Source organism: Danio rerio, chromosome 12 (genome assembly GCF_049306965.1).
Source record: "Danio rerio strain Tuebingen ecotype United States chromosome 12, GRCz12tu, whole genome shotgun sequence".
Lineage (NCBI taxonomy): Eukaryota > Metazoa > Chordata > Actinopteri > Cypriniformes > Danionidae > Danio > Danio rerio.
Window position 1 is genome coordinate 3,685,430 of NC_133187.1, and position 14,712 is coordinate 3,700,141.

Below are 14,712 nucleotides of genomic sequence, written 5' to 3' on the forward strand. Positions count from 1 at the left end.
TTAGTAGAAACAAAAAAAAAAAAAAACTGAATGGAGGTCAATTGCTGTTTTTTTCTTCTTCTAATGTTCAACTCATATTGTCGACATTTACATTTACATTTACATTTATTCATTTAGCAGACGCTTTTATCCAAAGCGACTTACAAATGAGGACAAGGAAGCAATTTACACAACCAAGAGCAACAATGAATAAGTGAAGTATTGTGAATAAATGAATAGGCAAGTTTCAGGTCTGTAAAGTCTAAGAAGGGAAGTATTAGTAGTATTAGTAATTTTATTTTTTTTTTTTTGTACAGTTAGTGTGATATTCAGAGAGGCAATTACAGATTAGGAAGTGTAGTGCAGACTAAATAGTTGGGTTTTTAGTAGTTTCTTGAAAGTAGCGAGTGACTCTGCTGTTCTGATGCAGTTAGGGAGTTCATTCCACCAACTGGGCAGATTGAGCGTGAGCGTGAGCGAAAGTGATTTCTTCCCTCTTTGGGATGGAACCACGAGGCGACGTTCATTCACAGAACGCAAGTTTCTGGAGGGCACATAGATCTGCAGAAGCGAGAGCAGATAAGAAGGAGCAAGGCCAGAAGTCACTTTGTAGGCAAACATCAGAGCTTTGAATTTGATGCGAGCAGCAACTGGCAGCCAGTGCAAACGGACTAGCAGCGGAGTGACATGTGCTCGTTTAGGTTCATTGAAGACCACTCGTGCTGCTGCATTCTGGAGCAGTTGAAGAGGCTTGATAGAGTTAGCTGGAAGCACATGGGTTTATTCTGAAAATGTACCCCTATAAACATTTCTGGAGATCGCAAATTATGTAGCCAGAGGTACGTAGCATTCAACTAACTGCGTTCAACAATGTAGCACTGAACAACGGTCTGACGAAAGCTTAAGGGTGGTATAACGCCATTTTTTTGCGCGTAGCAGCTGATTGTGTACCTCTGTATGGACGGTTTTCCTGCTGTTTGCCCAGTAGCTCGACATCGACGTTGACGGACTTGAGTCGACCATGACAATGGTGTTCAAGTCTGGCGAAGAACGGTTCCAGAAAGCAGGTAAGACAAAAGCAAAAGCTAAAAAATAAATTAAACAGGTAAATAACAGGGTGAGAATAGGTAAAATCTGAAAACGTGGTGAAAATCAGGCGAGGGCTTTTCTTTTTCTAAATTACTTTTTAAAACTGTTGGTTGGGCTTAGGGAAGGTGGTGGGCGGGTCAATCTGTGCTTTAAAAAACACTATTGGTTGGATTAGGAAAGAAATAGGGTTGGGTCAATCGATCAGTCAGTCAATCGAACCATGGTAAAGTCTAGATTGGATATGCGGCGGGCCGGAAGTGTGATATGCACATTAATAAAGCAGTATTTTTCTATGACCCTGTATAACGATAATTAATATTTTTACAGTACTGTAAGCGTTGGGTTTAGGGTTGGGGTGGGGGTAGGCGTTTAAAAATAAAATTTATTGGGTAATTTAATAGATAACATAACTAATACTCTGTAAAACAACTGTTTTTACATTACTGTGACAGTTGGGATTAGGGTTGGGGTGGGGGTAGACGTTAATAAAATACAACAAATGAGAAATTTAATAAATAATAGAAATAATTCTCGTTAACTTCCGGCCGCAAACGTATCCGCTCTAGCAACAACCTCGAGGCATCAGTCAACAGCGGCCTCTGGTGGTTTTACGCGAGAGCAGCAGGCGTGAATGGCACTCATGAGAGAAATTTTAGATCTGAAAAAGCCTACACAGCGGCCTCTGGGGAATTCGTGAAAACAAAAACAGAAAAAAAAATGTATCTCCTGGGATGTATTTGGCGCTCTGCAGAAATGTATATAGGGTAACATTTTCAGAATGAGCCTGGGTTGCTTATTGCTTTGGAGGGAGATTATGAGTATGAATTCATGCATTTAGGCTGATTCATTAATGTTAACTAACATTTTTTTCCATAATTCCCACTTATTATGAAGTATTATGAGGTTGCATTGTGTCTGTCTGTCTGTCTGTTAAATGGATTAATGTTAATACATATAAAACTATTACAGTTAAATGAACAAAAATGTCAAAATGACATTGCGAAAATGATTTTGGTTCGATTTGATTTATTTTCGAACAGAAATATCATACATAAAATATCATTAATAAAAATATGTATTTCAACATGGTTGAAAATGGAGCGGGATGAAGCACAAGCTTATTATTTTCCCACCCCATTACCACATACATCATTTGCTATTACTTAAACTTATTTCTTCTTTTACTCATCTCTTCTTTTTACATTAAACATATTTGATCCTTTTGGAATCTTTGACAAATTAAATGTTTGATTCCATTTGTACTTTTTCATTTTGTAACATAGACCCCCCCCACCCCCACCCCCCCCCCCCACACACACACAAAAAAAAACAGTACTCCAAATAGGCATTAATTAAAATATCATCATACCTTTCTCATTTTATCCTATTTCAATCATCTTCATCACTATATTCCTTTAATAATATATATTTTAATGTATAACTTTTTTAATTGATTATTATCCTGACATTGTTTGAGAGTCTGATCTAGACTGTTCCATAATTTCACACAACATACAGACATACACAACATTTTTAAAGTTGTCCTTGTTTTCAAAATTCTGTTCTTCTATATCCCTTTTGTCTTTCCTCAAATAACGTTTGCATGCATTTCGGACATGACTTGTGCTGTTTTAAATTTAACCAAATCATCGAACTTAAGCATCTTCAATTTAAAAAAAATAAAGGATTTGTATGCTCCAAACACAGTGGCGCAATTCCCGGGGGGAACAGGGGGGACATGTCCCCCTCACTTTTTTTTAGATATAGCACTTTACTTCATGCTATAGTTTTTCCTCGAGAGTCGAAAAAGGTTATTTTTCAAATTTAGGCTTTTCTGCACACAATTACTTAATATTGCTGCACATTTCTTAAACTATCACCAACGTTCCACAACAATATCACCATCACTCAGATTTGCCCCCCCCCCCACACCTCTCAAACCAGAATTGCACCCTTGTCCAAACACCCCACATGTTCTGTTAGTCAAATGACTAGTTTCTGCATTGTACATATGGATCGTATATTCCACCAAATTTCAACACAATAACTCATATACGGCAACATAAGTGTGGTTTATAATATATACATTGATTTCTTGTCCAGGATAAATCTTGCTTTATACATTATTGCGACAGTTTTGACTAATTTTGATATCACATTGTTTATTTGAGGTTTCCAACTAATATTATGATCCAATACAACACCAAGAAACTTAATTGCATTAACTCTTTCTATAACTTCATTATCAATTTGTAAATCTATAATATAACTACTTGTTAATTTCTTAAATAACATAACCTTTGTTTCACTTATATTTAATGACAATTTGTTTACGTCAAAACACAATTAAAAATTTTTAATTTCTGTTTTAATCAACTCCATAAGTTTTGGTAAATTATACCCAGAACAAAAGATACTCGTATCATCTGCAAATAAAATAAACTGTGATATTTTACACACATCATTAATGTTAATTATAAACAATATTGGACCTAAAACTGATCCTTGTGGTATGCCACAATTTACATTTAGGTATGAAGATTTAAGGTTGCCAATTTCCACGAACTGTTGCCTATTTTTTAAATAACTGCTTATCCAGTCCAAGTCAACTCCTCTAATACCATACCTTTCTAATTTATTTACCTATATTATGATTTATTGTATCAAATAAGAGAATCTAAAGAAATTGCAAATTGATTATAAAATGTAAATAAATAAAATGTACGTAAAATATGTAATTTAATGGTCATAAGTTAGTTAAATATCTCACAATCAGTACGTATCCAATATCTTATCTCCGAGCAATAAGACATGAAAGTTGGAGTTCTAATCTCACTTCACTCTTTAAAAATATTAACCGAGGGCTAAACGTGTCATTATGACGATCTGGATAAGATGAAGCAGAAAGCGTTGAAGTCTTGTGCTGAAATTGAGGTTGTGTAACATTTCATTTTCTGCACTATATAAACACACACACACACAGACGCACGCGCACAAATGTCACACTGATAAATGTCACACTGACATCTCAAAGCATTCTCAGACCAGCATGGGAAAATAATGCACTTGGTGAATGTAGAAAGCACAATGACCAGATGCTTTGTTTGTGACACAATAAACAAAAGTGTTTGCGACGTGATCAACAAAAGAATTTATCTATATATCTCACCAGTGATGAGTTTTCATCTCGTCAATTTAAGCAACAATGAAGAAATAGGTTATTCTTGTTATCGTTACGAGATAAGGTAATTAAGATAAACCAAACATCCTGCGCTTTGCACTGTGTTTATCTATATGTGACTTTATGACTGACATATGTTGATAAGAATAGCAAGTGCAAGCCGGCCTGCTTGATGAAATATTTATGCAACAGAATAACATTTTATATCAGCATAATTACAAACTTTTATACAACATTGTTATTGCTATTATTATTATTATTATTAATGTTATTATTATTATTATTATTATTATCATTATTATGATTATGATTATTATTATTATTATTATTATTATTATTATCATTATTATTAATATAATACTGATGATGACAATAATAATAATAATAATAATAATAATAATAATAACATTAATAATAATGATAATAATGATAATAATAATAATAATAATAATAATAATAATAATAATAATAATAATAATAATGATAATAATAATAATAATAATAATAACATTAATAATAATGATAATAATGATAATAATAATAATAATAATGATAATAATAATAATAATAATAATAATAATAATAGCATTAATAATAATGATAATAATGATAATAATAATAATAATGATAATAATGATAATAATAATATTAATAATAATAATAATAACATTAATAATAATGATAATAATGATAATAATAATAATAATGATAATAATAATAATGATAATAATAATAATAATAATAATAATAATAATAATAATAATAATAATGATAATAATAATAATAATAATAATAATAATAATAATAATAATAATAATGTATTAATAATGTAATGTAATTTTGTAATAATGTAGGGGTACATTTTTTTTGTGTGTGTGTTTGACGACCGTTACAAAGGACTGGATGTCTATAAAGAATTAATGTTCTCATATTTATGAAAAACATTTGAAGTTCTAAAGCAGCTGTGTCCTTGAAAAAGACGTGTTAGTGTCATTTGAAACTGAATTGGAAATAACGTTATTTTAACATTGTCAGTCGTCGACTGAGGTGGGCCGGTCTAACCGTACGTTTACACCGAAAGCGGCGAGAGCGTCCAAGGTCGCTCTGGCGGCCCTGGCGACAACGCTGCCTGGCGAGAGCGTCAAAACTCGCTACATTGATCTCGTACTTAAAGGAGCCGTTGCAGCATATCAGTTACATTCCTGCATAAGGCATGTTTTTAGCGTGAAAATGTTGCGCACTTCTTATCAAATTCATATAACAATGGAAGATCAAGTTGCATGTGGTGTGGCTTTGCTCTATTTATCCAATATGTGTCCATATGTCTGAAATATCCTGAAGCAGCAGTACTGTTTTGTACTGTCACATCGCGTGAGATTCCCGCTTTTTAAAGATAAATTTATATAACATTAATGAACATCAGTAACTCGCCAGTAACTTATTTAATGTATGTTCCTGTAAGAAAACATTGTAAATAATTGGAAATCCGGCGACCGCAATAATCAAACCCTTGGGAACAACTGTGGTCGGAACCAAAGTTCACAGGTCTGTGTTCCCTGAACTGCTATCAAGCGGTGTACGTCTTTATTCTGATTGCTTGCCGCCGAACCGCGTCATAGCTCATTACCATAAAGTTGACTTCATTTCAACTCTCCTCGACGCTCACGCCGGCGAAGACGCACCGCGCTGCTCCTCGCTGCTTATCGTCGCCTATCGCGCCGGCTCTCATTTAAAATGAATGACTTCCGGCTACTTTGATGCTCTCGCCGCTTTCGGTGTGAACGTACGGTAAGGCTTGAAACTCCAGAGCTAAAAAGGAGTCCCACTCCGGCCCTGGTTCCAGGCATCTCCCACTGGGAAAGACCAAGGACACGCTGGAGCACTATGTCTCTCAGCTGGCCTGGGAACGCCTCAGGATCCCACCGGAGGAGCAGGAGGAAGTGTCCAGGGAGACAGTAGTCTAGGGTTCTCTCCTGGAAAAAAGTGGAAAAACGGGAGAAAAATGAAAATGTTATATGTAACCCAACGTTGGGTCAAATGTAGACCTATCAAAGTCATTCCTTTATTAATTTTCCTTCGGCTCACTACAGCGGAATGAACCACCAACTACTTTAGCATATGTTTTACGCAGTGCATACCCTTTCATCAACAATGACACCCATATACTATCCCATACAAACAGACACACACACACACACACACCAATTCAATTCATCCAATTGCGTCGCATGGCTGTATTTAGGCAAGAGTGTCATTTGTCCATGATAACGGGGGTAATGTTTCATTAGAGCTCTGCATAGGTAAACCTCCGCATGTGGACCAAATGAGTGGCTGCTCATTGGCTGCTGTAATCATGAGATTTGTGTGTCAGACCATTTCTGTGCCGCTGAACAGCATCTGCTTCCTGTGTCTCAAGATCTTAAGCTCATTCTCTGATCCTCATCTTGAGCTTTTCATCCTGTAAGCTCCTTTTCCGACTTGTCCCACTGCCTCCTATTTAAATACTGAGCCAGTAATTGGGATGAACTGCGGCTCGTGTGTGTGTGTGAGCAAGACCAAACAGCAAGGTTATTTCAGTTTGTTGTTGAAGGATTTGCTCATACGGTTTCCAGGATTTGCAGAGACGCACTGATGACTGAGATATTAAATGATAATTATATAAATCTCTGAGATGTGTCACATTGAATAGTCATGGAGAATGTGAGCTGACATCTAAAAGCAAGGGCGACGCAGTGGCTCAGTGGTTAGCACCATCGCCTCACAACAAGAAGGTTGCTGGCTCAAGTCCTGTGGTTCTGTGTGGAGTTTGCATATTTTCTCCGGCTGCTCCGGTTTCCCCCACAATCCAAACACATGTGCTATAAGTGAACTGAATAAACTAAATTGGCTGTATGAGCGCATAAAACATATGCTGGATAAGTTGGCGGTTCATTCTGCTGTGGTGACCCCATTATGAATAAAGAGACTAAGCCGAAAGAAAATGAATGAATCTAAAAGCAAATGATTAGACACTAAGAAATTCTTATCTGAACATGCAGCTCAACTCCTTGTTCAAGCTCTTGTTCTCTCCAAACTGGATTACTGCAACTCTCTACTAGCCGGGCTTCCAGCTAACTCTATCAAGCCTCTTCAACTGCTCCAGAATGCAGCAGCACGAGTGGTCTTCAATGAACCTAAACGAGCACATGTCACTCCGCTGCTAGTCCGTTTGCACTGGCTGCCAGTTGCTGCTCGCATCAAATTCAAAGCTCTGATGTTTGCCTACAAAGTGACTTCTGGCTTTGCTCCTTCTTATCTGCTCTCGCTTCTGCAGATCTATGTGCCCTCCAGAAACTTGCGTTCTGTGAATGAACGTCGCCTCGTGGTTCCATCCCAAAGAGGGAAGAAATCACTTTCGCGAACGCTCACGCTCAATCTGCCCAGTTGGTGGAATGAACTCCCTAACTGCATCAGAACAGCAGAGTCACTCGCTACTTTCAAGAAACTACTAAAAACCCAACTATTTAGTCTCCACTACACTTCCTAATCTGTAATTGCCTCTCTGAATATCACACTAACTGTACAAACAAAAAATAATAATAATAATAAAAAATAATACTACTAATACTTCCCTTCTTAGACTTTACAGACCTGAAACTTGCCTATAGCACTTATTCATTGTTGCTCTTATAGTTGTGTAAATTGCTTCCTTGTCCTCATTTGTAAGTCGCTTTGGATAAAAGCGTCTGCTAAATGACTAAATGTAAATGTAAATGAAATGTTGGGTCAATATGAACAAACCATACCAAAATGTGTGATTTAAATTGAATTGAAAAAAAAAATCAACCCAACATTGGCTTTGATTGGGGAGTTTCTATGTTTTCCCAACGTTTACATGCGGTATAGGTGATTGGATTCACTGTAAAAAACATAATCACCATTTGTTCAACGCACTGTTCTTTTTCTGTCATATTTACTAAGAATTGTGAATAAGAATTGATTACACAAAAATATCTGCTATATCAACAATATTCGCTAAAATGTCATGTCTACATGTTTAACTGAGTTTTCTGGACAAACATTTTTGTGTTGAATAGGAATGTTGATATTTGAATCAGTTGGGCATGCGTGACGTGACGATTGCAAACTGAGCTTGTTTATCTGTTGCTTGAAAGAGGGGTGACACAGTGGCGCAATTGGTAGCACAGTCGCCTCACAGCAAGAAGGTTGCTCGTTCGAGACCCGTCTGGGTCAGTTGACATCCCTATGTTCATGTGTGTTTCCTCCGGGTGCTCCGGTTTCCGCCCCAGTGGTCTGAGTGTGAATGCGCATTTGCCAGTACTGTGTTGCAGCTAAAAGGGCATCCGCTGTGTAAAACATATGCTGAATAAGTTGGCGGTTCATTCCACTGTGGTGACCCCCGATGAATAAAGGGACTAAGCCGAAGGAATGAATGGATGAAGTAGTAAGTTTGTGTTCATTTTTAAGTAAAATGATTAAAAATAGGATGATATGCAAACAACAACTAATTACTTATTTTGCAAATTTGAAAAACAATCATCCACTAAACAAAAAAAAATTATTGACTCAAAAGCAGTAACTGTTGCTTTAGTTGATGTGAAAAGAATATCTTTATTAGTAAAATGCAATAATCAACATTGCATGAATGAACAAAATTATGTCAGTTTAACAAAATACTGTTACTGAGAAGAACTAAAAAATAGTTGTTGAGGCAACTCAAAGTTCTTACTGCATCAAGTTGCCTTATTTTTTAATGTTTTCTCAACAATTTATTTTTTACAGTGTAAACCCATAAGAACCCATAATAGTTCTTTCACATCACTATGGTAACCACCGTTTGGATAAATTATTTTAAAGATTTTCTGATTTTTTTCCCCGCCCCTAACCAAAATGCAAAATCTTTTCTGTAGTCATTTTATACAAGCAAGTTTGCATTTCACATTTCTGACTTTGTGTTGAACTTGGAGTTAGTGTTTTTATCTGCTTTATTTTTCATCTATGCAATTTTAATTGATGTAATCATGTAGCTTTTACTATTTTTTAAAAAGTATTTAAAGTTTAAATCTCACAAATTCCATTTTTATTTGACAATCTAGTTTTTATTTCACTTCTGATCTCCTGTTTTAGTAAATTCTGATCTTATATTTTGCAGTTTTGACGTTTTTTTTCTTGTAATGGTTTTTATCTCAGAAATGGGCATCACGGTGGCTCAGTGGTTAGCGCTGTTGCCTCACAGCAAGAAGGTTGCTCGTTCGACTCATGGCTGGGTCAGTGGGCATTTCTGTGTGGAGTTTGCATGTTCTCCCCGTGTTGGCGTGGGTTTCCTCCGGGTGCTCCTGTTTCCCCCACAGTTCAAACACATGCGGTTACACATTTTAAATGACTAATTTTAAATAAGCCAGTTTAATTAATTATTACTCAATTCATATTAGTTGAATTTAATTAATAATATTGCTTGTAATCCGTTACCTCAGTTTTAGTGAGTAGATAGGGTATTAGCTTTTACAGTGTGGGTCAGTTGGCATTTCTCTGTGGAGTTTGCATGTTCTCCGTCGGGTTTCCTCCGGGTGCTGCTCCCCCACAGTCTAAACACATGCGCTATAGGGGAATTGGTTAAAGAAAACTGACCGTAGTGTATGTTTGTGTGTGTGTAAATGAATATGTATGGGAGTTTTCCAGTACTGGGTTGCAGCTGGAAGGGCATCCGCTGTGTAAAACGTGATGGATAAGTTGACGGTTCATTCCGCTGTGGCGACCCCTGATAAATGAAGGGACTAAGCTGAAGGAAAATGAATGATTGAATATCTCAAAATTCTGACGTTTTCTTTCAGGGATTCAAATTTTTCGTCAAATAATTGTGATTTTCTTTATAGATATATTCAGCTTCTGTGTTCTTGTAGATTTTATTAGAATTTAATATGTACACTTTATTTAAAAAAAAATTATTTCCTGTTCTTAAGGTATTTTTTTTGCTTTAAACTTACTTAAAAATGTCTTAAATAAAATCTAATGAATTTTATTATGAGAATTTAGCCAAGACTTTTGAATAATTAAAAAAAGAGAAAATATTAATTAAATCCAACGTGATTAAAATGAGCATTTTCAAATTCACAATCATTTTCTGTTACAACGATCAATAATTAAATCAATAACTTTGGTTAAAATTTGCTTTTTTTTTTTTTAAATACTGTTTGCAGTTACTCATTTTAAATGACTAATTTTAAATAAGCCAGTTTAATTAATTGTTACTCAATGCATATTAGTTGAATTTAATTAACAATATTGCTTGTAATCCGTTACCTCAGTTTTAGTGAGTAGATAGGGTATTAGCTTTTACAGTGTGGGTCAGTTGGCATTTCTCTGTGGAGTTTGCATGTTCTCCGTCGGGTTTCCTCCGGGTGCTGCTCCCCCAAAGTCTAAACACATGCGCTATAGGGGAATTGGATTAACTTAATTAACTGAAGTGTATGAGTGTGTGTATGAAAGAGAGAGTGCATGGGTGTTTCCTGCTACTAGAAAATACACTGGAATGGTTGGCATTTTATTCCGTTGTTGTGACCCCTGATAAATGAGGGACTTAGCTGAAGGAAAATGAATGAATGAATGAATGAATGAATGAATAAATGAATGAATGAATGAATGAATGAATGAATGAATGACCAAATTAGAGTCTAGATCGCACTGACACCACGACATTAAACCATTTGCTCAGATTGCTAATGTGTTTATTTCAAAAACAGACCGACAGCATCATATCACAAAGAGGTATTAAATGACATGAGGGTTCACATTTCTGGACATCTTTTATATTTTATTTTAAACTACAGTAAATCAAAAGCATTTCTAGGACCGGCAAACTTTATACAAAAAGCGTTGATTGAACAGAGAGCCCTGGTTCCTCCAGGGCCGACGCTACGTAATAATGCAGCCTCCCTTCTCCTTGAATGGGTTCTTGTCCTCTGGCACACCTTTAACCAGAGGATCTTCGGCAGATAAACCCTCCACAAATGCAATGATTTCTGGGGCTGTTGCTGAAACCTGAGGAGGAGAAGGAATTTTTTTTCACTGACTGAAATCAAGCAGTCGAAACAATGGATGGAAGATAATGATGATGATGGAGTTTCTTACCGCGGTACGAGCAGTGTTCACTTCCACCTTCAGCTGGTCCAGCTCCATCTTCAGGATTTCTTTATCTGACATGTCCCGAGCCATCCTGACTATTCAGAAAAGAAAAGGAGACATATGTGAAAATACTCTCCCTTAAAAAGGTTTTGCGCACAATACTTAATTAGTTTTTTATCTTGTTTTAATTGCAACTTAAATGTTAATAAATTATGTATTTGTTTGTTAAATTAAATGTAAATAAATGTAAAATGTAATTTCAGATTTTATTTATTTTTTTATTGGTTTATAATATCCAACGATCTATTTTACATATTTTTTTTTGTTTATTTAAATTGAAATAAATTTAATTGTAACTTCAGATTTTTACATTTTTTTTATTTATTCATTCATTTGTTTGTTTGTTTATTTATTTATTTATTTATTTATTTATTTATCTATGTATTTGGTTGTTTAAATAATTTAATTTGTAATTAATTAATTTAAATGTAATTTCAGATTTTAATTATTTGTTTGTTGGTTTATAATATCCAACAATCTATTTTACATTTGTTTGTTTGTTTATTTAAAGTGAAATAAATTTAAATGTAATTTCAGATTTTATTTATCTATTTTTTTATTTATCTATATATTTGTTTAATTCATTTTATTTGTAATTAATTATTTTATATATAATTTCAGATTTTATTTAATCATTTATATGTTTGTGTATTTGTTTATTCATAATATCCAACAATCTATTTTAAAAAAAATTGTTTGTTTATTTAAACTGAAGTAAATGTAAATGTAATGTCAGATTTTATTAATTAGTTTATTTATTTATAATATTCAACAATCTATTTTACAATTATCTTTGTTTGTTTATTTAAAAAAAATTTAATGTAATTTCAGAATATATTTACTTATTTTGTTTGTTTATTTAAATTGAAATAAATATAAATGTAATTTTGGATTTTACTTATTTATTTATATAGTTAATTGTTTGTTTATATTTCACAACAATCTATTTTACAAATTCTTTCACAGATTTGTTGGCATCTGGGGCCGATTCGTTAATGTTAACTATCATGTTTTCTTAATTTCCTTTTTTTATGAAGTTGCATTGGGTTAAAGTGTCTGTTAAATGGATTATTGTTAATACATACAAAACTATTACAGGTAAATGCACAAAAAATGTCAAAATGACATTGCAAAAATCATATTCAGAGAATTAAAAAATGCTATTTGATTATATTATAAAGGCTATATAAATGAAAAGCTTATTAAATCCCTATTTGCGTATCTAAAAAAGGCTTTTATGAGGGAAAATTGAAATGTGCATAATGTAGTTTAAATTAATTACTGATTGTTTCACATTTTTCTATTCAAACATATTTAATGTTTAAAATAATTTAATTTTCCTTTTTTTTTTACCTGTTGAACTAATATTTAACAATAAATAATATGTCTAGTTGTTACTGTTCCGCATAATTACAATATTCCAAAGAAGAATTAAGCAAAAAAAAAAAAAAAACTGTATTGGATAAAACTGTAAATAAATTATATCTCTGGTTGTTTCCAATTTTTCTATTCAAATGTTTCACATATTTGCAATAATCCAACCAAAATAAAGCAAAAAATAAACAAAAATCAGATTTTACCTGTTGAATTAAAACGTAAATAAATTATTAAGTCAGGTTGTTTCCAATTTTTCCATTCAAATGTGCTGCATATAATCCAAAACAAATAATCCAAACAAAAACAAAACAAGCTGTTTTTTACCTGATGAATTAAAATCTAAATATAAATTATAAATGTGTTTTTTTCCACATATTTGCAATAAACTGACCAAAGATGAAGCAAAAAAAAAAAGAAAAAAAAAGCTGGCTTTAAATGTTTAATTAAAACGTAAAAATAAATGATATCTTTGGTTGTTTTTGATGTTTCTGTTTCAATCGTTCTGCATATTTGCAATAATCTGACCAAAAACAAAGCAAAAAAAAAAAAAAAGTTTTTGACCAGTTGAATTAAAATGTAAAGATAAACAATATATCTGTTTTTCCCACATATTTGCAATAATCTGACAATAAAACAAAGCAAAAAATAAATAAAAAAACTGGTTTTACTTGTTGAATTAAAACAAGACTATATAATAGCTCTGGTTGTTTCAGATTTTTCTATTCAACCATTCTGTATATTTGCATTAATCTGACAAAAATGAAGCAAAAAATAATAATCTGATTTTACCTGTTGAAATAAAATTTAAATAAAGTATGTTTCTGGTTTATTAACAATTTTTCTATTCAAGCATTCCGCACATTTGCAATATCTTGCCCAAAAACTAAGCAAAAGTACACCGTTAACGATTTGTGTGAACTACACTGTATTTAACTGTAATATAAACTGTATTTTACTGTAGTAAAAGTATGCACTATGTTGCTGTGTTTTAATTAAGTTGCATTGTAAAAAAATTACAGAATATTTTACAGTAAAGATATACATAGAATTAAATACATTTACAGCGAGATAAATGGTGCTGTAAATGTAAATACAGTATTTTTGCCGTAATTGATTTACTAGCAAACTGCTGCCAGTAAGTTACTGTAGATTCTACAGGACATTGTTAACGGTGTAGTGCTGTTTTTTTTATCTTTACCTGTGGATTGTCGGGCCCTGCGGCAGTCAGAGAAGTGTGTTGTGTCCTGCTAGGAGATCATGAGCAGTGCAGACCTCTCGCTCCCCCAGACACACTGAGCTCTGATCTCCAGCTTCCTCCTGTATTTCTGTACTCTGAAAATCCTCCTCCTTCTCTGAGGTGTGGAGATTGAGGACTGAGCTCTGATGTCCTCAATCTCCACTGATCTCATTAGGCCAAAGAGAGAAGAGTCACCTCTAAGCATTCAGCAGGACCAGCTCAAAGAGGAAATAGCCCTACAAAACTGCAATTATAGCAATGTCAAGTTTTTGCGGAGACCTATAAAAATCATCAATGGATCTTAGAAACTCCAGCTACACTGAAAAAATATATCTGTTAATGAAAAGTGTCCATATTTTGTTATTCGCAAGTGTTTTCTGGTTATTTATGGTTGCAAATTGCATTATGTCTGCTGTTGATTTTTGCAGTTTCTGCAGTTTAACAAAGTGACTTTAATTGACCTTTTAGTAGTTTGAAATATTATCATGTATAAGAAATGATAATATATAGAGAAATAAGTCTGTAAAATAACAGAAAATGTAATGGCAGATTATTACAAGGTTTTTGTAGCGTAATGTACAACACCAACCCTGACAATATATCACTTAAACTATTAAAAATGTTCATAAAAGTCACTTTTTCAGACTTTTCTAGATTAAAAGTTGCT

The 14,712-nt window shown here is 33.6% G+C and overlaps 1 protein-coding gene across 1 annotated transcript; it reads right to left on the reverse strand.

Annotated features, from left to right (window-relative positions):
* Positions 1-10,952: 10,952 nt before the first annotated feature.
* On the reverse strand, positions 10,953-14,162 carry gngt2b (guanine nucleotide binding protein (G protein), gamma transducing activity polypeptide 2b). Its single transcript, NM_001204332.1, has 3 exons — positions 14,007-14,162; positions 11,378-11,466; positions 10,953-11,287 (listed from the first exon to the last, which is right to left on the reverse strand). The coding sequence occupies exons 2-3, from the start codon at positions 11,459-11,461 to the stop codon at positions 11,162-11,164; spliced, it is 210 nt and encodes a 69-aa protein (NP_001191261.1). The 5' UTR covers positions 11,462-11,466; positions 14,007-14,162; the 3' UTR covers positions 10,953-11,161.
* Positions 14,163-14,712: the final 550 nt, after the last annotated feature.